The sequence below is a fragment of the Tamandua tetradactyla genome, chromosome 5 (assembly GCF_023851605.1).
Source record: "Tamandua tetradactyla isolate mTamTet1 chromosome 5, mTamTet1.pri, whole genome shotgun sequence".
In the NCBI taxonomy this organism is placed as follows: Eukaryota; Metazoa; Chordata; class Mammalia; order Pilosa; family Myrmecophagidae; genus Tamandua; species Tamandua tetradactyla.
Window position 1 is genome coordinate 190925466 of NC_135331.1, and position 24493 is coordinate 190949958.

Genomic DNA, 24493 nt, shown 5'->3' on the forward strand with positions numbered 1-24493 from the left:
GGGGTGAAGCTCAAAAATGGCTTCTAGAACAAAGCAGAAAATGCCTTTGGTTGTTTTCATCATCCCAAGTCTTTGTTTCTTTCCGACTCTTTGACCCAGGATCCAAGGACTGTTGTGAGTAAGTAGCATGAGGCTCTCTATTAGTAATGTGTGAGTTATCTCTTAAGCAAATTAGGGAAACTAATGAAACAACCCCTAAGGAAAATCATCGCCAGGACAATTCGCATGGTATTTTGCTTGCCTCTTCTAGGCAGAAGCCTGAAGCTACATTCCTTAAAAAACGTATTCGATGTGTTTACTGTTGATTCCTGCAATCTAAGCTCTCAGGAGTACAGTTTGTCCCCTAGCAAGAAGATAATTGCTAGCACAAACCGAGAAATAAAGAGCCAAACAAAACATGACCCCATGCTGCGCTAAGCCTACCAAGCCTGATATAATTAGACATTATTGCACAGCACAGAAGCTCCTCTCCTCCAGGTTCATGAGTTGGGTCGCAGACCACTGTTGTCAACCCCACAGCAGTTAATGTCGCAGTCCCGCAGCAGCCTGACGTCTGTCAGCTCTTGGGGAGAGTTTACGAAGGAGGCAGCGGGACAAGTCCTGAGAAGCAGTAACTTTGGCTTAATGCAGAGTTCCTAATCACCAACTTTGGGCTCACTGAAAAGCTGCAGGAGGGAAGGGTGAGGGATAGCGGGACAAAGTTTGATTTCCAGTGGCACTGACTGTTATGTGCTTTAGACTTGTTTATTTTTAATATTTCATCAGCGTCTTCACTGTTCAAGTCGACGAAGACAGAAGGCATATGCAAAACCTGACGGTGGAACAGACTATCGAGGTGAAAAAGCTTTTCGTCGGGGGTGCCCCGCCTGAATTCCAGCCTTCCCCACTCCGAAACATTCCTCCTTTTGAAGGCTGCGTATGGAACCTCGTTATTAACTCTGTGTAAGTGAAACTCCTTCATACAAATATCCATGTGCCTTAGTATGGGGTGCGCTGTTGCTTCTGCACCATTCAGAACCATGTGGTCAAAGAGCTGGGGGAGAGGAATCCTTGGAGATCTTCGAGTTGCATTTAGAAATGGCTCTGATGACCTTCAGAAGAAGGGGGACCTGAATTAATTTAAGGAAGGAAACAAGAAAAAAAAAGATAAAATCTTCATTTAAACTCTACCCCTTTAGCCCCATGGACTTTGCACAGCCTGTGTCCTTCAAAAGTGCTGACATTGGGCGCTGTGCCGATCAGAAGCCCCCCGAGGATGGAGATGAAGCAGCTCCAGCTGAAACTGTTGTCCACCCTGAGCCAGTCCCTACCCCAACCTTCCCCACGCCCACTCCAGTTCTGGCAAATGTAAGTGTTTAAATTTCTGTGTTTTCTGTTTTGTATCCAGCCTTTTGGGTCCTTTTCAGAAGGAAGGTTGTTTGGGATAACTGGTCTACCCCACACTACTAGACTCAGAGGGAGGGGGACTTATCCCGGAGAAATTATTCTCCTAACATCGTCCTTGGATTTTTTTTATTGATGGATCTGTTCTGTTTCCATTTGCGTGTTTATAAAACAAAACCCACCTTCACTTGAAGAGTTGGAAAGCACAGAAATATCCAAATAATTAAGAATAAGCCCACCTCTAATACCACTGTAACCATATTTATCGTGTCCCTTTTGTGTGCATTTTCCGTAGCAGATCTCATACCATATATACAATGCCTGGTTCTAACGACTGGTAGTCCATAATTAAGCTGTTTCTAAACATCATGTAAATGTGTGTAAATGACTATATACATACACAGACACGCTATTTCATAGTATGGGGGACAGTATATCCTCGAGTAGGGCAGGGACTCCAGAGTCCGACTGACTGGGTTCAAATCCTGACACTGTCACATTCCGTCGGAACTTGGGAAAGCTATTTCACCAATCTATTCCTCAGTTTCCTCATGTGTAAAATGAGGATATTAATAGCTATTATTAACATTAAAAAATAGTATTTGTTAAACAGCACACCATGCCTGGCATATAGTGGTATTTAATAGATGTCATCATTATGACATAGTCTATTTCTATTTTAATAAATACTTTCTGTGTGCCTGCCACTGGCTAAATGACTTCTATTCAATATTGCACGTAATTCTCCCAACAGCACTGTAAAATAGGTAATCGTTATCCCATTTTAGGTGAATCAACTGAGAAGTAGCTAGCTTAAATAACTAATCCACTCAATACAACAAGTAAATGGCAGGGTGGGGATTTTAATCCAGTGAGTCCAACTCCAAAGTCTGACTACTTATCACGGCCACATTCTGCCCTCACCATTTAGTCTACATTTTCCCAGTGGGGGCCATTTAGATTGTTTCCAGTTTTTCACCTCTAGAAGGGCTGCTCTGATGAGTATCTTTGCACACCAAACTTTTTCATCATTTCTAATTGTTTTCTTAAAAGAGTTTTTTGGAGAATTATGAGGCTAACAGGTGAATACGTCTAAGGTTCCCAGCACATTTATCTGGATTGCTTTTTCCAAAGGTTACACCCATTTGTCTTCTCTCTATCAATGTATCCAACAGGGCCCATCCCACTACCCTCTTGACAGCAGTCATGCAGATTACCATCCTTGCTAATTGATGGGTGGAACGCACAGGCTTGACTACAGATTTTTTAAATTCTTACATACTTCATTTCTCTTCCTTAGTTCCCATGATGGGATTGATTGTGCTATAGAGCACTCAGCTCCATTCACTAGAAGTATATTTTAAACAAGAGGCCAAGTAATCATCTTTCAGAAGAACTGGTCTAAACTTTCAGAATGCTCTAATCATCATATTCATCCTCCATAAAATATGAGGATTGTGCCTTCCTTGCCCACCGCCTGGGGTTATTTTAAAAATCAGATGAGGGAGTATATGTATGTGGAAGTGTTTTGTAAATTGAAAGAAATACATGCACACAGATGACACGAAGAATTTCTGCATTTACTGAATAAACTATAATGGGTCCCACTGTTCTGCTGGGCACTTTTTATCATTTTATCCCCACAAGCTACTAATTGTTGTTGCTTTTTTTCTTTAATGAGTGGTATCCCTTTAATATCACCTCGAATTAGGCTTCCTTAAAATTCACATGCACCAATAGAAGACTTTAAACGGCAGCGATGCTGTAGTGCTGAATTCCTAAAAATGCAATAGTGAACAGCATATTTTCTGTCGTAGTTGTTTTTATATTTATTTATATTATTGAAAGTATCACTAGCCCCAATTCACAACAGAAGCTATTTAAGCAAGTGACATGAAGGGCCATCAGTCACGTGGGAATGTGTTCAAGTTGGTTTCTCAACCAGACATGGCCAAGCTGTGCCACGCAGATCACACAGTGATCTCTCCTCAACCCACAGGTCTTTCCTCAACAACGGGAAGGCAGTGAATTTCCTGCTCTTCTCCTTTATGTGTCTGAAGAGCATCTGTCTGTTACCTGGACTCAGGGATGTGTTTTCATTGGAAGAACTGAGAAGCTCATGGATGCAATTTTGGACCTAGAATTTTAATGCCCATTCTAAAACTGTTTATATAAGAAAATAGACACACTGTAATTTGCATCTGGTCCAATCGCCATCTTTATCCAAGAAATCTTTTCACATGATGTGGACTTGTAGCCTTTGCTTGAACAAGGACTTGCCAGGGTCCCATGAGACAGACTCACTTGTTAGGAAGCCGTATATTGAAGAAACCGCCTCGCTAACCCTCATGTAATGATTGTGTTTCTCTGTCCCTGCAGTTTGCATTTATACCTGTTTCTGTCCAACATCTGTCAAGGTTTTGAAAATAGCCACCTATTCTCCTTTCCAAGGCATTCATCAAACCACCTGATTTCTAACTCCCATATCCTCACCAATCAGTACTCTTAAGTTTGAAATGTCCCTTTCAAAATATGGCACCTAGAATAGCCCATAAGAGCCAAAATGGAGTGACCCGTGTAGGGGCAGTGAGAGCTGCCCCCCTTCCCCCGTCCTCACGTTTCTGTTACCACGTCTGAGAGTGCAGTTCTCAGCAGCTGCGCCACGCTGTGAGTTCATCATCGGAGCCGAAGGCAGTCAGCCGGGCCCTCGGGGGCCTCATGTCACCCCCACTGCCCTCCCCTGGAGCCCCTCAGCCCAGCCCAGGTGGTTTGGGTTATTTGGGGAGAGCCCCTCTGGCCCCAGCAATCCCCTTTCTTTCTGAAAGGTGCTGCGCACCCAGCCTTAATTTTATAGGGTGTCTTTAGCACATCCCTGTGCAGTTTCTTGAGACCACGTTTTTTTCTCTTTTACTGGAAATGACGATATTTGCCCATCTGGGACTTTAATATCCTTCTGTTCTAATTCCAGCTTCCATTTCCTCTCAGCAGTGTGTGCTTTTGCTTTTCCAAAGCAGCATCCACTTTAATTAGTACAAAAGCGGGAGAGGAGTTGAGTGGTGGCCCGAGAGGCTGCTTGGGGAAGGAGCCTAGAGGACCGGAGGCGAGAGGGGCCCCAGACCTCGACTCCTGCTCTCCCCGTGAGGGAGCAGAGCCTGGAAGGGCCGTCACGGCCACGGCCATGGCCGAGCACCTGGCGCTGACACCGGGGCCTGAGCCCCAGCCCTGTGGCCTTGCTCCTGCATGTTCTGATGATTTACGAGCATGGGGCCCGCATTATGTGTTCCAGAACTTTCCATCTCTATCGAGCTGACCTGTGTTTTTGAGCTCAATTCATAAAGCCATAGCTATCTTCTTTTTAAATTTGGTTTCTTTCTTTCTTTTATTCTTTCTTTTTAGGCGGGGAGTGGGGATGATACCTGCTTTTTAGAAGTTACTGAAAGTTAAAAGTTTCACCCATTAATTTTGTAACAGACGTTTATTAAGAACCTACTAAATGCAGGGATGAATAAAATATCATGATAGCCAGCGAGCGAGAAAGAGTTAAGAAAGTCTGACATGGACGTAAATAATGCAAAAAAGAAAATAGGTGGGGAGGCTGGTCAGGATAAGTGGAGAGCATGGGACAGCATTAATGCCATCTAAGAAAATAGTTAGTGGTGCCCAGAAGCATGGAAACAGGGCCATCAAATGCAGGTCTGAATGTGTCCCCACACTCTAATGCTTAAACTCTTTCCACTGAAACCATACAAAATGATGATGAAATCCTTAGGGCATTCTGTTAAGTAGGAAAAGCAGGATGTAAACGATAATATTCTGCATAATCACATCTGTATTAATAGAAAACCATGAAAACTTTTGCCATAAATACAGCAAATTCTAACAGCAAATGTATTTACAGACTAGAGGTGATTTTCACGATTTAAAAAAATATTCTTTAAAGTGGTTTGCTCTTATAATTTAGGGAAAAAAAGATAAATCGGAAGTAGTGGTTTTCGACCTCCATTCCCACCCCACCCCCCCAACACTCAGTCCAATGGCTGCGTCTCTGTGGGAGGAGGGACCCAGCCGCGCCACGCCCCCGCCGCGCCCCCGCCCACCCACCTGTACGCCGTGAACTCAGGTTACTTGTCCGCTCTACGTGGGAGAAACTCACAGAAAAAGAAGGTCAATCAGATCTACCTCTGAAGCCTACTGTGAGAGAAGAAGCTCTGCGTTGGCTTAGCGGGCGCCTGGCCCCTGACCCCTCCAGAGCAACAAGTCGTCTCCCCCCTAAAAGCAGTTGAAGCCTGTCACCCTTTTAGGGTGGGGGAAACATTGAGAAAGTGGAGGGACTGCATATCCTGCTTTTAAGCAAACTCATTATTCTCTCAAGTTTCCCCTACTTATCAATTCCCATCCGTTTCCCTTTGGATCACAATTTAGACTTCTAAGAATTAATTGAAGAACTGAGACTTAGAGGTTGTTTCCTGGAATGGGACCTGCGGATCTCTGAGCTCCATGGTTGTCCTAGCAGGGCCGACAGGCACGCCCCCTATTCCTGTGCCCTGCTTTTCCTTCTTTAAACCCACCCTCTACACCCCACCCCACCCCCACTCTCTGCACCCCACCCCACCCCCACCCTCTGCACCCCACCCCACCCCTCCCAGCCCCATCGCACCCCGCCAGCCATTTGCAGGACCAAGACATTTGCTTTTCTTCATGGAAGCTTTAGTATTTTGAAAATCCCTGGCCAGGTGAAGTGGACTATGTCAACCCTGTTATTATTAATGTTACAACATCATAGATTAGAAGAGACTGCGAGCTCATTAACTCCCTTGGCAGTGTTAATAAATATAAAAAGAAGTATCTTCCCTTTATGTTTCTGTCTTGGTTTTTAGCCCTTTTTGAGCTAGAGGAAACTTTCCTTCATAGATTTCTGCATAGTTCTCTTGGAGAACAGTTAGATTTACCAAAACATGATGCGTTCTCTGCAAGTGTTTATACCAAATCGTGAACACAATTGGCCTGTGGGGTTTTGTAAACCAGTGAGTGGGCTGCATTTTTTTTACTTGAATTTTATTGCTAAATTGAACTTTGAATCTCAAAGTTTAAAGTGTGAAAACTAAGAGGCTATATGTGAGCAGCCGTGTAAGTCCCTTTGCTAATTTGGGATTAGGAAAAAGGGGTGAGCAGAAAAAGGAAAGAAAAAAGCTCATTGCAGTCCAGATCAAAGGGTACAGAGATTGGGTACTGAAATGTATTTAAAGCAAAACCCATGTTTCCATGCTGCCCAGAATCTCTGTTCAGGCATTAAGGTAAATAGTACTGCCAAACAGCTCATGTACAGGGAGTTACTATAATTCAGTTTCCCTACAAATCACTTGATAGGGGATCTTATATTTCAGAATATTAGAATTAGGGCTGTTAAAAAGTATCTTTCCCTTAGTAACATCACAAATACACATCCAACTTCTTGATTGTGACTCTGTTGCCCATGTTTGTGAAAGAGATAATTGACTTGAGAAAGAAGAAAATGATGCAGTTGTTATGACCATTCATTACTGGGTGCTTTCAATGACAAGAGTAAAGATGCCAGTTTAGATCAGTGTAATTTAAATCTCTGCTCTGGACCAATCTGAATTCAGGGAATGCCTGTCAACCAATCGTATGCTATCCCGAATACAACAACTCATTTCCAAGTGTCAGCCAGCAGCCGGCCGTTGGAAATGACTACTGCTTTATTCTGACCAGAATGAAATGAGTGGGTTTTGCCCTGTTATGAATCTGCTGCACTGCCCACTTCTCCAAACCTGGTTTTCAGAAGCACATCTGCCCTCATCTCCCATCAGCCACCCTGCCCTACTCACAGGTGCACCCCACATCGCCTCTGCCCCCACCCGCTCCTGCCAGTCTGCCCACCACTGGTCACCTGCCAGGCGGAGATAAACAAGCAGCAGGTACATCGTGTCCTTGGTTTTCACCACTCCTCCCCCATGTAAACTTGCGGTACTGTACAGAGTCCCCACCAGGTGGCAGGATTGTCATGCGTTGAGATTGATGAGCTTCTCCTGTGACCCTAATTTTTTGTTGTTTTAATGCATTGCAAAGATCAGTAATTCCACAACAACCCAGCGAAAGCACCCCGTCCGCACCGCGGGTGACCCCCAGAAGACACAGCCCGCGATGGTCATTCTTTCAGGGGTCCTTGAAGTCCCCTCCCCCTCCTAGCTGCCCCCCTTCCTAGCATAGAAGCAGGGTTGAAAACATCCTCAGGGACAGAGTTGTTTTATTCCTGTGAGAACCGGGGGCATTTTCGGTTCCATCTCACGTATTCCCTTTACAGCACTGGAAGGAAAGGAGCTTGCATGGCAGGATGCGAGCCCCACCCTCCCGTACGGGGGCGGGGCGGTGCACAGCAGGTGCCGTGCAGTCTCCCTCCCTCTGAGGGAGAGAAGAGGTCAAGATTTGCACCCCAAAATTTACTAGCTAGAGGTCTGATTCTTTTCTTCCCCGTGTAAACTCTGAAGTGGCTGTAATACAGAAATCCTCTTACTCGGGCGCTTCTCAGCAGTCTGCAGCTGCTCGTGTCCTAGAGGGAGGTGGGAGCTGCTCGTCTCCGTATGCCCTGCCGTAACAAGCACCGTGCAGTGGGGTGGCAACACCAGGAAGCATCGCAGGCTCCGAGGCTGCCTCCCCCTGGGGTCAGCAGCTTGTGGGCTGGCTGCCTCGGGCTGGCTTGGCTGGACCCTCTGTCACATAGCGGTGACTCTGCTTTTACTCTCCTGGTTTCCACTGACATCCTGGCCTCTCTAAGGCCTCCTGCCATCCTGATTAAGGAGCACACCGTAACTAAAACTCACATCCCCCAAATGTCCTCTCTACCACAGGTTCCCACCCACAGAGAGGCAGATTATGTTTGTTCTGGGGAACACAGCCCAATCCACCATCAAGTTTTATTAATGCAACATCTCTGATGGCCATCCTGTTGCAAATCAGTGACAGCAAACAGCAGTTCAGAGTCCCTTTAAAGAAAAGTAAACCTGCCATAATGACTTCCCACGTTTAGCTCACCTGTTAGAGTCATCAGTTTGTTAGCACCTCTCTTCAGTAACTGGCCAATCCGAGGACACTATTTGGCCAGCCGTGGCTTCTGCCTAGTCCTCAAGCCACCCCTCACCCCCCCACCCACCCCCACCCCATGCAGAAATGAAGAGGGACCCCCTACAGCACGTGCTCTTCCCCAATTTCAAGAGGTGTTGCAGGCAGGGCTTCTTAAAAGGACCCCTGCAGAGCCCCTGCTCATTTCCAGTCAGAGGTTTTCCTAAAATGGCATAAGTCGTCACACCTATACCAGGTGACAGAGCACTGCAGCTCAGCTCGGACCAGTTTCAGAAATACCTGTCTGCTCCCCAAAGCTCATAGTGGCCACCAGTGCAATACCTAATCCTTAGAACTGCCACCTCGATGATATTAAACGTTATATTAGAAAAGTCATTTTACCGTAACATTTACAGATAGGAGCCAGACAGGCGGCAAGGATAATGTGGAAATAACCTGCTGGGGACTCTCTTTAAGGCCACCCATTATCGGGCCATAATTCCTCAGCATTGGGGTTTTTAACCCCTCAATTTTCAGAGTTGAGAGCTTGCGGGTGCTCTGTGGCGTTCTGGCCCCATGGCCACAGAGCAGGCCGCACTGACTCTCTTTGGGGTCTCTGTGGGGGTTGTGGGAGGCACCGAGTCTCAGTGCAGGGGCCACCGGGACTGCCCGGCAGGTGGTCCCCACCCTGTCAGCAGCGCCTCTGCTCTGAGCCGGGAAGCCTTTCCCGCCCGGGCGCTCTCTGCGGGCCGAGGTGCTGCCTGGTGCAGCCACAGCGGCCGGTCAGCTGTGCGGAGGGACCGCGTTCTCCTGTCCTGCATGCTGGGCTTTGCATGTCCAGCCCCAGTCTGTTTTTTATAACTGACCATCTCCTGGGAACCAAGGAGGGAAATAACTTCCACGAAGACCAATGTGATAGCATTTGAAAACACTCAGAGCCCCTCCCCTGCCGCAGCCAAGTGCTCGGCTTGATTAGGCTTGAGAGAAAAGAGAACAAGGCTTTCCTCATGAATACACAATTCCCTGTGCACCAAGGTAAACTGAGGTACACTGGTTGCATCAAAGACGCTGCCCGGGCTGTTTAGAAACGTCTGCTGAGCCAGGCTCTCCAGGGCAGTGGCCATCCAGAGCTGTGAAGTGCATCTTAGGATCTTAGCATTTGAAAAGCAGATGTGTGGATCAGAGCACGCAGGCTTGGTATCTTCTCAGGGACTGTGCGTTCTGAAGGACCGCCAAAGCAGCCTGTGCAGGAGCTTGTCTTGTGCGAATACAGAGGGGAGGGAAGGGACTATGGCCTTAATTATTTGGGTTGACGTATCTGTTGAGCTGAGGGTCACAGTAGCCACATATGGTCCACGTAGCCAAGCCCACCTTGCAGGCCCAGTGCAAATGAAAATGCAGGGCCCCTGTTCAAAAATCATGCAGGATTTCGAGACGGTGACAGCAGAGCAGTGACCAAAATGACTGCACAAGTCTTCTGCTGCCAAGCCCATCCCGTGCCCCACCCCCACCCCTGTGTTGCTAATCTTTGAGCGGTGGCAGCTGAGATGGTGTATGGTGGGTTGCATTTTAAAATGTGCTGGGTTGCCTAGCAACTGGCTGAGGTCCTGAACAGGCTGACTTGCAGGTTTAGAGACATCCCCTTAAAGTCTAAATTCACAGAAACCTTGCAGCGGGCCAGTAATTTTCAAGGAAAAGTAATAGAGCAGGCAACAGGGATAAGCAAGAAGGGAAACCTTTTTCTACTCTTATCACCTCCTGTGTAGTTAGCTTGTCATTTTCCTGGTGACAATCTCCTAAGAGTAAAAACTCCTCATAAGTGAAGCAAAAGTGGAAAGGAAATTCCAGTTTCCTCAGAAATATAAGCAATATTTTTCCTTTGAGGATAATGAAAGCACCACTTAATCAATAAATGTCTTGAGGACATTCATTTGGTAATCCCAGGATGCAATATAAGAAAACTGATTCCCATTCAATAAGCATTTAATAATAATTACCTATGACGGAGTAGAATACAAAGATAAGTAAGAGGCAATTTTTATTCTCAAGGAGCTTGGATAAGACTATACGAGGGCACCGTGCTAATATATAAGAAACAATTGGACAGCAACATTACATTTTTAAAGAACAGAGTCCATTTCTTCCTCTCTCTTTCCTATTTTACAGGGTCTTTGTGCTGCAGAATCAGAACCAGCCCTTTTGTTGGGAAGCAAGCAGTTTGGGCTTTCAAAAAACAGCCACATCGCAATTGCATTTGATGACACCAAAGTTAAAAACCGGTATGTATTATTCTGAGATATCGGATGAGAACCAATAAATGGGGGCACTGAGTATTTGCATTCAATCAGGTTTAATCAACTACACTTATTAATGACTGAGGCTGTATTTTACCTTCACTGAGCATAGTAAAGAGTAGAATTCTATTTCTCAAGCAACCAGCAGACCTGGAGAGCAGTCATGCCTGAGGAGGTCTGCCCTACTTCCGTGGGAATGGGCACATGATCTGCTGTCACTGTGTCCTGGAGCAAGGATAGAAATAAGATGCTCTTGGTTTGCTCTTTTAATCTTGTATTCTTATTATTTGAATTTCACAGCCTCACAATTGAGTTTGAAGTGCGAACCGAAGCTGAGTCAGGCTTGCTTTTTTACATGGCTCGGATCAATCACGCTGATTTTGCTACAGTTCAGCTGAGAAATGGGTTGCCTTACTTCAGCTATGACTTGGGAAGTGGAGACACCAAAACCATGATCCCAACCAAAATCAATGATGGCCAGTGGCACAAGGTAATAGTCCCGGACGTTGGCAGTGCCCTTAGATGAGGGGGGCCGGCACTGGTGGCCCCATCCGCCTTCCCCTGGTGCCAGTCTTAGCCTGCCAGTGCAAACACTGATGCTGGAGCCACTGCTGCAGGGGGGCAGGGGCTAAGATAAAGCCAGGGCCATGACCTTGGACAGGCGATGGGGCCTGGCGAGGTCTATCGCTGACCATCCCCATGCCTCGCCAAGGGGCCGCAGGGTTCCATCACTGATCTGTACAGCTGGGTTCCCAACATCTGTCCCCACACCTGGTCCAGGAAGCTGAAGGCATTGCCCTGCGGTTGGTGTGAGATCTCAGACACCGAGAGCACTGGCCACGGAGCTCTGTCCACTCCATTCAAAGGACCATTTTATTCCCAGGCCGTTCCCTATTTTTAAGGTGCTAAAAGCCCCCTCTTTTATGAAATAATATTTGGCAAGACTAAACATTGGCAGCACTAAGACGGGTCCCAAGACTTACCCTGACCCCCATCCCCTACTACTGTGTGAAAACCAGAAGAGTTGGAGCATCTCTGCCCCAGCATGCCTAAAAGGTTCTAGGGTTTCCTCTCTACCTACATTCATTTGGATCACTTTTTAAGTGTTGGCCTCACACCCAGAAACTGGTGCTGTTATGGGCGCAGAAGGGTCCTCTTCCAGCCTGCTGTCAGATGTCTTTGGCATGATTGCAAATAGATAATATATGGCCTGATTCAAACAAAAACTCAGAATCTGTCTCTGCACCTGGGGTAGCCTATTAAGTAATGCTTCCCTAAGTAGACCAATAAAATGTTTAATTTTCAGAGTAGGATATCACTAGCTGTTGGATTTGATATATTAATATACTTTGACTCTTCATATCCTGTAGAAAGTCAAAGAATCTGAAAAAATAAACATGCAATGCCACCCAACTTTTTATTTTGGAGATAAGAATGGAATCTACCTACCTTTGCATTTGCTTGGATGCTAATGACCAGCAGACATAGGTCTTCATGAAGAAGTTCTCATTAAGTGTTTGTTCTCTGGCTACCAGAATAGTAACATAACACTTGAGAAAAAGACATTGTTGGGCTACAATGAGGCTGGGATTAAGAAGGGAAACTTAATTACTATAGTTAGCCAAATTAGGGAGGGATTTATTTTTAGGTTGTTAAAAATTACTTCCCAAACCAGAATAGATAAGTGAAAAATAAGGTCTTATATAACGCTAATCTTAAATTATCCTAGATTCATTTTTAACAGGTTTGTTCACATACCATACAACCCATCCCATCTGGGTTCATTCTTTGTTTTTTTGTATGCCCCATGGTGGGGGTCACATTTCGTTCTTTTTTCTATGTGTATATCCTGTTATTGCAGCACCATTTGTTGAATTTTTGTTTGTTTTTTGGGAAGTGTATGGGCCGGGAATTGAACCTGGGTCTCTCACATGGCAGGTGAGAATTCTACCACTGCACTGCCCTTGCACCCCCAATCTGGATTCTTTCTTTCTTCCTTTATTTTTGCATGGGCAGGCTCCAGGAATCAAACCCAGGTCTCCGGCATGGCAGGCGAGAACTCTGCCACTGAGCCACCGTTGCCTGGCCTGGATTCATTTTTAAACATTGTACTCTAGCATTTGACAATGCTAGGTTTTACCCACGCATTCTCCTAAATTCAGAACCTGAATTCTTATAGCCGAGCTAGTCTTCACACTCTGACTTCCCTCCTTCCACGAAGGTCATTTGCTCCGCGCCGCCCTGTCGGCATGGGCCAGCACCCCTCATCCGGGGCGCCCTGCTGGTCACCACTGCAGGCCGTGGTGCAGCCTGGATGCGCCGCTGTCCCTTCCCTCTGTGCGGCCCGGCCCGTGAGGCAGAGGCGGCATGTGTGAATTAGCCCAGGCTTTGCTCAGACAAACGAATGCACTTTTTAAACCGGACGTTGGTTTGGCAGCCCCCTAAACTCGTGCCGTGCTATTGGTGGGCGCTGTTGGCTGCCCACCCGCCTCCCCTGGGTGCAGGTGCGAGCTGGACAACCTACCGAGGAGATCATCCGTGTACAGCTCTCTGGGAAAATACTCTTTTAGACGTGACGGGGAGAGGACAGATTTAAAAATGTTTTGTAAAATAGGTCTAATTCCACTTATATCGGGGGTAACGCCATCTAGGCCCTCAGCAAAAGTAATTTCCCCTTTCCTCGGAGATATCACAGATGGTGTGCTTTGGACTCGACGCTATTTGAAATTGCCCGAGACTGGCATTCACAACTCCTCTTTTCGTAGATTAAGATCATGCGAACGAAGCAAGAAGGAATCCTGTCTGTGGACGATGCCACCAACAGAACCGTCAGCCCCAGGAAGGCTGACATCCTGGACGTGGTGGGGATGCTGTACGTGGGCGGGCTGCCTCCCAACTACACAACCCAGCGGATCGGCCCCGTGAGTGTCCAGGCTGTGCCCCTGTGGGGTGTGGCTTCTGGGTGATGAGACCCCTTCCCCGAGCGGCTCAGGGAGGGGGAAACGGGGAAACGATGTGTTCGAAGTGGGCAGGTTTCCCCGCCGTGTGACTCGGGGCCTGGAGCTGCCCCCTCGGGCGGGGTGGCGCGCGCTGTCCACCATCTGAGTGGCCTTCTCGGGTTACTTAGCCTTCCTGTGCCACCGCGCCCGCGGTTGTAAGATAAGGTAGTAATAATACCAAACAAACAGCGTTGCTCTGAGGTTGAATTGGGGTAACAAATTTAAAGTGCTGGCAATAGTACCAGGCACGTAGAAGCTCCGCAAGAAGGGAGAGGGTGTGGCTGCCCTCGTTGGCCCGGGGCGGGGGTGAAAAGTAGCGGGAGATGAAGTGGGTTCCAGTTGCCCAATATTGGATTCAGAACTTAAAGCCCCACAGTTTTGTGAACCAACATTCACAGAATAACTTGTTGTCAGACCATGTGTTCTGGTCTGACTTGGAAAACACTGGCCCGAGAGGCTCAACAGATCGGTGTCTGCGGAGACGTCACTACAGACAAATACGACACCTGTCTATGCTCACATTCAAATCCGAACGCGAGGGACACACATGGCTCTGTCCCCCATCACAGACAGTTGCGCAGGATGGTTGTGACTCCCAGCACTGGGCTCCCTCGTGCTCGTCAACATTACTTTTCCGTCATCACTGAGGGGTACACAACTAGGCCAACTGAAATGAGAGTCTTTGCATGAGAGGGGCAGAAAGTGCTGAACTTGAGTCCCTGAAACCAGATGAAGTATAACGGAGCAGAGTATGACTGATGTATGGCCGGAGTCCCTGAACCCTAGATGTTTATTGCAAAGTTTCACATTTTCTGTGTGTGTGCATTTTCATAGGGAACGGTCCACTGCTCTTGTTAAATTTGCCCCAGGAAGAAGCATTGACCCGCACCCAATTATCTCTTGAACATAGATAATAACAAAATGTATTTATAGTAAGGTTAATAAACTCCCCATAGGAACATGAAATCAGGGCTAATGCAGGGCTAATAGCTCTAAGTCAGACAGGGGACCACCAGGATGATGCACACATCCCAGCCGAGAGGATGCACAGGCTCTCAGCACCCCAGCTGCGAAGCTTGGGGCGACGGCACACGCCCAGGAAGCCTTTGCAGACCCCAGAGACAACTGGCAGAGGAGCACATGTCTAGAGCACACCACAAAGGATTGCCTGCCCTGAAGGGGAAAGGTCTACCTTAACCTCACGTTGGCTCCTTCTTGCCTGAACGTCCAGGTGACCTACAGCATTGCTGGCTGCATCAGGAACCTGCAGATGGCAGAGGCTCCGGCTGATCTCGAAAAGCCAACCTCCAGCTTCCATGTGGGAACGTGTTTTGCAAGTGCTGAGAAGGGGACCTACTTTGATGGGACCGGCTATGCCGCAGCAGGTGAGGCTCTTCTCTTTCCTTCCTCCTGAATGCAAATAATGTCTTCTTGCCTGTGCCAAAAACAAATGCATAAAAGCTGGTGTCCTGACCCAGTTTCTTCTAATTTCACCTAGAAATGAAAACTTATAGAGGTAATAAAAATGCCTCTTAAACATTATTGTATCTGATTCTGATTAGAACTGAGAGAAGAAATAAAGTAAAAGGCTATGTAAAGAGTTCATTCCCTCCCCATCATTGGAGATCAATAACAACAAAATAAATGTAATTCCTCAAGAGGGCCCATATGCTTACACTATGTATTTTGTTTATCTTCCGGTTTTCCTGGTCTGCCCCTCTGGAGATGAACTCCCACTTTTCTTTCTTCCTCTTCAATCCCTTGCAGGCTGCTCCCTTCCCTGGCTTTCTCTAAGTACCGCTCCACCCTTTCCAGTGAGCATGTCTAATGCAGGTCTGCATCACTGATAGTGAATATATAATATGAAGAGTAAAGTAAGAATAGGCTCTACATAAATGCCCAAAAATCTGACGGTAACATACTGTAAGCTAGACTCCTCACTCATTATAACTATCATAGACACCTGCATTCGTTCATTAAAAAAGAAATAACAGGGTGCACAGGCGGCTCAGTGGTAGAATGTTCTCCTTCTGTGCAGGAGACCCAGGTTCAATTCCCAGGCCATGCACCCTCCCCCACAAAAAATTAAATTAAATTAAAATAATGAGCACATATATATGTGCAAGTTATTATGGGAAACAGAGAAGTAAATAAGATGTCATTCCTTCATTTAAGAATATACCTCAAATACAAAACCATGAAAGAAACACAAGTAAACTTCTGTGACTAGAAGAAATATCCAAGTGAGGAGATGAAGAAAAACGTCACGGAGGGAGGGACATTTAAAGAGGGTTTAGAAGACGACGCACATGCAGAAGTCGTGGGAGGTGGAAGCAAACACAGGGCACTTCCACAACGAGCACAGCTGAAAACCCAAAGTAGGTAGAAGCAGAAAACAGAAAACCACAGGGGACATTAAATATCTAAACAGTGGGGGTTATATCGGACCCCAATACCATGCACTGTGGAAGCCCAAATTCTTCGCCAAGATTTCTGCGGTTCACAGGGGCCAACAGTCTCTTGGTCAAATTGGGCGGCAGTCTGCAGCTTCCACAGCTCATGCACTGACTTACCACCCTGCTGGGCTCTTTAAGTTCTAACCAGAAAATCAGCCACTTCTCCAATGTCATCTAACTCGTCACTCTCTTAACACACAGTGTAATACAATCTGCACGAGACTTGGATGGTCTGTCACTGGAAAACATGCAACTTCTGTTTAAATCTTGCTCATCTTTATTTTTTAAAGTTGTTTTTTTTTTAAAAAAACCTCACTGGGGTTTTTCTGGCCTCTTAACCCTCTGTGCCCAGCTGAACTGCTTATGTCACCGTCTGTTCTCCTTGCTTCTTCTTTTGGCAACAGAAACAAAGTCTTACGGCTTTATTTTGCAAAACAATTCAATTCCTTCTATGCTTTACTCTTGAAATCTATTCTAGATCCACCTCCGCCATACCAAACCCACTGAGAGCAAAAAACCCTTCATGCAAGAAGTTCCACCCTTCTTTGGAGATGATTGTGGTTACAGATAGCATTTATTTTTTCTGTTGCTTAATGAGTAGAAGACATGGAAAAAGTTGTCATGAGTTCTTTCCTAATGCTCCATGCAACTGATGTGATCTAGTATGGACCTTAACAAATCACTTTGCTTCTCAGAGGCATGTCTTAAATGCTTGCTAAAAGATTAAATAAATGAATGAATCAAATATGGAAAAGTGTAGAGAAAAGACTGAACTGAATGAACTAGAGAAGTCTATATATGTTCCAGAATCTTCCCATTCAGATAATACTTGGAATCCTCTCTTTATAAATAAAATGTTTGGGAACTTTTTGAAAGCTTTCAGATCATTGTGTTACCATTTTCAGTGCCCCAATAAAATTTTATTAAATAATCACTGAATTGCTCTGTTTCAGCCAACAGAAAGACTTCTAGCATAATCCTACCTGTCTGTGAGATCGTTTGAGTCAATCTCTGAGGTTCATTCATTCATTTATTCAACAAATTGTATATTAAACTTGCACCATGTGTCAGATACTTTGTTAGATGCAAGGGATAAAATGGTGAGCAATATAGACAAAGTTCCTGCCTTCAAGAGACTTAGATTCTTGCAAAGAAGACAACTGAGAAAGTAAGTAATAACTGCCAGGCGTGTCAGTAACACAGCAGTGGAAGTAAAGACCACATAGGAATCTGTAGCTTGCATCCTTATAACTGTCTAACACCTGATTTAAAATCTAGGGAAGCTATTACATTGTATAATTTTGAGATAACATTCCCTAAACTCTAAACTACAGTTAAAAACAATTTCATCTTACAGTTGGTGGATTCAAAGTGGGATTGGACCTTCTTATAGAATTTGAATTCCGCACAACCAGAACCACTGGAGTTCTTCTGGGAATCAGCAGCCAAAAAATGGATGGACTGGGCATCGAAATGATTGATGGAAAGGTGAGCGGACATTCCTGCCTCTCCCCATCGTCTTGTTCCTGGGTGGGGAATTCGACCCGGAGCTCTTTGGGTTGACGCCTCGCTGCGTTCCTTGTTGGGAGAAATCTAGATTGTATCTTTTCATCCTTCTAGATTATCTCAGTAAAATTAGTCTGTGTGCTCATTCCCTGGCGAGCCATTGTGTCTTTAGGAAGCCTCGTCTGAGACGTCAGGCACTGCCCTCGCTGCCCTAAAGCGCTGTCGTCCTCTCCCTTCCGAGCTCAGTCTGCAGGTGCTGGTTCCAGTGGGAACAATGGGAGGTGCTCAGATCACCAACACTGATCAGGGTGGACGCCTCTCAGAAGGGCTCAGGCTGACATAGGTGTCTCAGTTGTTATTTAAAAGTGTCCAGAGATCATTACAAAGAAAATCCAATTCATAATAACAGTATTGTGCCAATTTGCTCACAGTGGATTGATCTCTTTTAAAACTCCTCTTTAGTCCCTGCCTGTTAGCAGGGTCTACAGTGAGAGAACTCGTTTGTACACTACCCACTTTGTAACGTGGGGGTCCAGTATAAAGAGAAAGCAAACTAAGAAATTCACAAGTCTCCTGGTTGGCTATGAAGTAGGAATCATAATTCAGCTCTGTTCGTATTCCATTCTATGGGCAGGGTCACCTCCTAGGAAGAGAAACCACCTAGCAATCTCTGTCTGCATCCCTTCCTACCTTCCTGCCTCCAGTCTCCAACCCACCCTCTAAAGCAATAAGTAGAAAAGACCCAGCAGCTCTGAGGCATCAGCAGTGAACAAATAAGCAACACTGAATAGTTTTGTCAAATTTCAAAATACACATCCACTACATCTTGTTTGATTTAGTGTCATTTCATCACCTGTTCTAACTGCTGTTACAGTCACCCTGTCAGTGTACCAAGTTCCCTGGCAATGCCTGCGGAGTTCTCACCAGGTCCCTTTCATATGCAAAATCCTGTTATTACAAACTCCACTCAAAATAGTAAAACTAGTAACTGATATATATATATCACTGTATAGTTTACAAACTTTTCTTACACTTTTTTCTTGCACTTAATCTTTTTAAAAATCATATATCCTTTTTTTCTACTTTGTCAATATATTGCTGAATTGTTCAAGTTTTTTTTAATGCTTCAATATGTTTCCTTTTGTCGTTGGCTTCAAGAGAATTCTGTGGTCTCAACTTTCCATGTTACCAAGTACAGATTTTTCTCATTTAGACAAAATTTCCACTGTCTCTTCCTCACAGTTAGGAAAGTAACTCGCCTTCAGGCTCAAGGTCTTTGGCACCTGTGACTTGAAGCCTACCCCTAGAGTAATTCACGTAATTCTTAATCCTGTCTCTAAAATGGAATCCATGTGCAAAGAAAAATGTAGTGAAAACATCAAAAGTTCAATTTAAAAAAGAAAACCCACAATGCTTATCCTTTAAAATGAATTTTTAAACCCCACTAGTGAATTACTTTAAAAATACCTTTTAAAGAGGACCGTGTAAGGTTCACAAGAACTCAAGAAGAGTGCATGCACAGAATAAGCATTCAAAGGGTGCCTGCTCATGTACATTAGGTCCTTTTCTTGTTATCTAGCCTCAAATTGGATTTCACATTTTCTGAAAGCAAAATCAGAATATTTTGTTTGTTTCCCCCAAACAAGCAAAAGCCATTACCTGCCACTCCCAGGGACTGGGTTTGTATTTTAATTTTCACCAAATACTGAATGTTTTTAGTGTGGCCCAGTTGTGTGTACTGCAGACCCCTGCAGGCCTGCGCAGAGAGGGGCCGCGTGTGGGAGCAGCCATCTCACAGCCCTCTAACGAGCCCTCCATGCCCCTTTGATGCCCACCTTGCAGCTGATGGCGCACGTGGACAATGGCGCGGGCAGGTTCACCGCTGTCTACGATGCGGGGATCCCAGGGCGGCTGTGCGATGGGCGGTGGCACAGGGTCACCGCCCACAAGGCCAAGCACCGCCTGGAGCTGGTCGTGGATGGACACCAGGTGGAGGCACAGAGCCCAGATCGAGCATCCACGTCAGCCGACACCAATGACCCCGTGTTTGTGGGAGGCTTCCCAGGTGCGTGACTGCCCAGCAAGCATGGCTCTGGTCTGTTATGCTAGTGCTTTCAGAGACATTGACATTGATGTTCATAGGTACCAGGCTATGTGCTCAGGTGTACCTGCTTCCCGGCTCCATAAATACCTCCTGACCTGACCCCGGCCTGCAAAATGAACACATTACGTATAGAAACCACATGGGGCAGAACTTTTCATGACAGTCCCCACAGTTTCATTTGTGGGGAGACTGAAGCTGGAGGAAATGAATTTGGCTTATTAAAGAGAGAACGCATTTAACAGAAATGGATACCATAGTTGTTGTTCTTTCTGATTATTTTAAATTAATATACCAGAGGATTCATAAAATATTATGGAAATTATTTCCTCCAGATCTGGAAGTAATTGGGTTAAACATAGCTGATTTCCCCCTTAGGTTATTACTGAGTTTATATTTATATTGCAAAGAAACCCAAGCAATAAAACTGCATTCCAAATTCCTCTCCAGCACATTAAATATAGTGTATGAACTGCCAAGAGTTTCCCAAAGTGTCATAAACAAAAGTGGCCAACTTGAAAAGAAAAAAGCCAAGTGCTTCTTGATAAACACTGCGGTGATACAAGCTTCTCAAATGGTCTTGCATCATTTTGGCAAGGGAAGCTTTTTGTCTACATCTATATAAAATTCCTCTGCTTAACAAAACAAACAAAATATATACTCAACAGTGGTTGAAGGAGGAAAAGATACGGGAGAAATAGGGACTGATTTAGGCTTCATCTGGGCTTTTAAAAGGCCTACTTCAGCTTCAGTCAGGATATTCCCCATGCTATTATGACGCATAAAATTTACATCTCCATTCACAGGCTGCCTCATTTGTGTAGGCAGTGGGGAGAGGAAAGTCTCTCCTTAATAACAGGAAGAGGCTTTTGCATGACTTGTTGACCCACTTAACCTTTGGGATATACTCTTTACAATATAAGAGAGTAATCAAGTCACCTTCAGAAACCATATCCTGATTCAGTTGAGTTTTCAATCAACTCCTTTATTTCATTAAATAAAATTGAATGGTTTTAAGTCACAACTGTATGTTAGCTCATACCAAAGCAGAGTCTTTGTCTAATGTTTTAAAACATATAGTACTGGACGTTTTCATATTCCCTGATACCTGAGTGCAAAGGAGTTGATGGCTCTACCGCTTCAGTTACTAAGAGCTGAAGTCACTGACCTCACAGGAGACAGCCTCCCCTGCAAACACGCGCTAGCAGCTGACCTCGGGAACGGGCCGTTCCCGTGGAGCAGCGACATTCCCCCACTAAGCCGCTCTCTTGTGTTTCCCAGACGGCATCCCCCAGTTTGGCCTGACCACCAGCGTGCGCTTCCGAGGCTGCATCCGGGCGCTGCGGCTCACCAAAGGCAGCGGCAAGCCTCTACACGTGAGCTTCGCCAGGGCGCTGGAGCTGCGCGGCGTTCAGCCGGTGGCCTGCCCGGCCGCCTGAGCAGCCTCCCCCGGGCGGCTGCCTCCGTAAAGCACAGCGAGTAAAACTCACCTATTTTGCCCATGTATGTCAATAAAACGCATTTGTGCACATGTATTGGATTCTTTCTGTATTTGAGTGGTGCTAATTCAGATCCCAGATTGAATTTTAACTCAAGTTCTTTCTCGAGTCCATGAATATTAAACCAGCTATCCCATTCTAAATAACCACTTGTTTGGTGTGATTTTGAGGGAAAAAAAGCGGCTGACCATAGATTGTTGAATTTGCACCGTGTCCCAGAGTCCTCTCAAGAAGATTTCAGATTTAATTTCTGAAGGTAACTTTTTTTTTAACATACCCGCATTAATACTTTTTATCATTCTTTTCCATGTATGTCAGCTTTGCTTTCCCATCCAGACCACCGAAAGCCAACAGTGCACTTGGAAGGGAGGAAATCAGCTACTTTACTCTCTCTGTTTGTGAGAGAATTAGCAAGTCATTTCCTTGACCCAGGCTCATTATTAGAGAGTTAAATCAGCTGTATGAGTGAATACTTTTCTATGCTGAAGGTAAAGAGTAAAGATCAGATTCAGGGTGGAGAGCTTAATTACTTGATTTTCTTGTTTGATGATGATTTATAGGCTTTGGGAAGACTCCAGAACCAAGTCCCACAGTAACAATTATGCACACACTTATACAGCAGCATCGAGGCTTTGGGCTCGTAAGTTTCCCGTGGACCTCACAGTCTGCAGTAAGTGGAGAAGAAGGATGCCAAAATGACCTACGACGCGACAATAAACCAGATATGTAAAGGGCATACACCATTGGCCTGCATTGTAATGTGTTATAGTTTGACCTAAAACATTCATTTCCTAAAAAAAAAGAAATCTGTATTTTGCACTCCTTTTGCCCACTATTTCAGGGTCTGTGGAAAAAAATACTGGCCTAGATTTTATTCACCAACTTAAGAAGGATGTATTTCATTTGCCATTTTCAGAAGAAATGGTTGTGATCTAATAATATGGAGCATTCAAAAGCCCAGGAGACTGCCTTCACAAAAGAAGAACAATCCTTGTGAACGTGTCACCCCTGAGGGGAAGAAGTGTGGTGGCCAGTGCCCTCTGCATTTCTTCCTTGGCCAGTTGCTCAAAACAATGTGTCCACAGGACTTCATTCTAGAGCAGTGGTTCTCAACCTTGGCTCCATCTTGGAGTTACCTGGGGAGCTTTAAAATTAACTAGGGCCTGGTCCAGCAGTTCTGAGCTGGCCTAGGACATAGGTTGGGCATCAGGATTTTTAAAGCACTTCCCAGGCAATCCTCATGTGCAGCCAAGGGCCGGAACCACTATTCTAATGGGAAAATTCACCTACCACACCACCAAAGAGTTGTATGGTCATCTGAGAACCTGACCGCGAACTTAGTCTTGGCCATTTCCGCCACATAAAAATAATATGATATTGAATCAGGTTAATGCCTTTCATTCAACCTTTAAGCAATTAAAGTATTCAAAAGCCAACGTGTTTTGAAAGTGAAAATGTGACTTCTACACTGAACACCGACATGATTTGGGGCTTATTCTGGATATTGAGAAAGGCTAACAGGGATAAAAATGCTAGCATCCTTTAATTAAAAGTGAATGCCTTTCTGGGGTGCATGGGTAGTTCAGTGGTAGAATGCTCGCTTTTCATGCAGGAGACCCGGGTTCGATTCCCGGACCATGCACCTCCCCCCCAAAAAAAAGCGAATGCCTTTCTTTCCTGAGTCCCACACAGAAAGAAACAGCAACTTTGAAAGCAAACCAACTTAGTTAACAGTCCCAATAGAGTTAAGTGCTGCCGAAGTCAATTTGTGGGGCAGTGCCCTACCATGCTAGGACAGGAAGGGGCCTTTGAGATCTCTGAATACGGTGACTGTCACTCCTGGTTATACAGTAGAATTAGTTCGGGTACTTTCAAAAAGTACAGGACAGGAGTGACAGGAGGTGAGGACATTATTGAGGGGATGTGTCTGGGTATCACCCCAGACCAACTAAATGACAACCTCTGGGTAGGGGCCTGGCTCTGGCATTTTCTACAAGATGCCCAGGTAATTCCAGTATGCAGAGAGGCCTAAACCCTGGGCATCTGTGGCCTCCACATTTTATGGGGGAGAACTGGAGGGAACCCAGGGAATTTGAGGTCTCTCTCAAAGCCCCATGTTACTTGCCTCTACGACCCAAGCAGAACTCACCGAATCGCAGTTTTGGCTTGCGAATTCCAAACTCCAGAGTGGCCCCATAAGTTTATACAGACAAACCTAGTCCAAATTGCAAGAACAGAAATAATGAAATTTTCTATTGGGTAAGTTTATTAGCACATTTTAAACTAATTTTCTAGCTCAAAGGTCAAACTAATTTTTATCCCCAAACAAGACAAAATGCTTCCCTCACCCAGCCATATCCCCTCGATAATGTCCTCACCTCCTGTCACACACAGCAATGAAGAAAAAGGCAGAACACTTTTCCTTTATTTTCCAAACACCCACTGCTGCCAGGTTGTCAGCATTCTGCTGTAAGAAGGTGCTTTGCACATTAGAGGAAACACATTTGCGAGGGGGCTTTTATCACAGTTACCATGGTGAGCGCCGCTGATGAGGGAAAACAAAGAACAGGAGCAGATTTGAGCCCCGAATCGCCGACACCCGCCAGAAACGCAAAGCTTCAATTAATGTCTTAAAAATCATGACTATTTTCTCCGACTGAGCCTCTTGTCCCCAGCCCCAGAGCCTTCTAGACTTTGTGCTCAACAGCACAGGATGACTACTTTGACAAATTGGACGCCTCTTGGTTTTACGTGGGCCCCTGAATTATGTTGCTTACGGAATTGAAATCTGACTCAAACACGAACAGCACAGCGGTCAGTTTTCACGCGCCCAGACTGTAATCTTTTTCACAACCGCTTATTGCTGAGGCAACTTTTTAAAGTTTTTTCATCTCTATTTAATCAAGAGAGAGGTACAAACATATACTCACTTCATGTTACAGCCCGGCACAACCCGAGACCCAGGACCCCACGGACAGGAGGGGACCCCGTGGACAGGAGGGGACCCCGTGGACAGGAGGGGACTCTGCGGACAGGAGGGGACCCCACGGACAGGAGGGGAACCCACGGACAGGAGGGGACCCCGTGGACAGGAGGGGACTCTGCGGACAGGAGGGGACCCCACGGACAGGAGGGGACCCCGTGGACAGGAGGGGACCCCATGGACAGGAGGGGACTC

The 24493-nt window shown here is 45.6% G+C and overlaps 1 protein-coding gene across 3 annotated transcripts in view; it reads left to right on the forward strand.

Annotated features, from left to right (window-relative positions):
• LAMA2 (laminin subunit alpha 2) overlaps positions 1-21359 on the forward strand; it is a 546302-nt gene extending 524943 nt beyond the window's left edge. For all 3 annotated transcript variants that reach the window (XM_077162869.1, XM_077162870.1, XM_077162871.1), the window contains 9 exons: positions 766-942; positions 1179-1347; positions 10627-10739; positions 11055-11244; positions 13520-13675; positions 14985-15138; positions 17567-17697; positions 19558-19780; positions 21098-21359. In XM_077162869.1, coding sequence (XP_077018984.1) covers positions 766-942; positions 1179-1347; positions 10627-10739; positions 11055-11244; positions 13520-13675; positions 14985-15138; positions 17567-17697; positions 19558-19780; positions 21098-21255 — 1471 coding nt within the window. In that variant the 3' untranslated portion in view covers positions 21256-21359. The remainder of the gene's footprint in view (positions 1-765; positions 943-1178; positions 1348-10626; positions 10740-11054; positions 11245-13519; positions 13676-14984; positions 15139-17566; positions 17698-19557; positions 19781-21097) is intronic.
• Positions 21360-24493: the final 3134 nt, after the last annotated feature.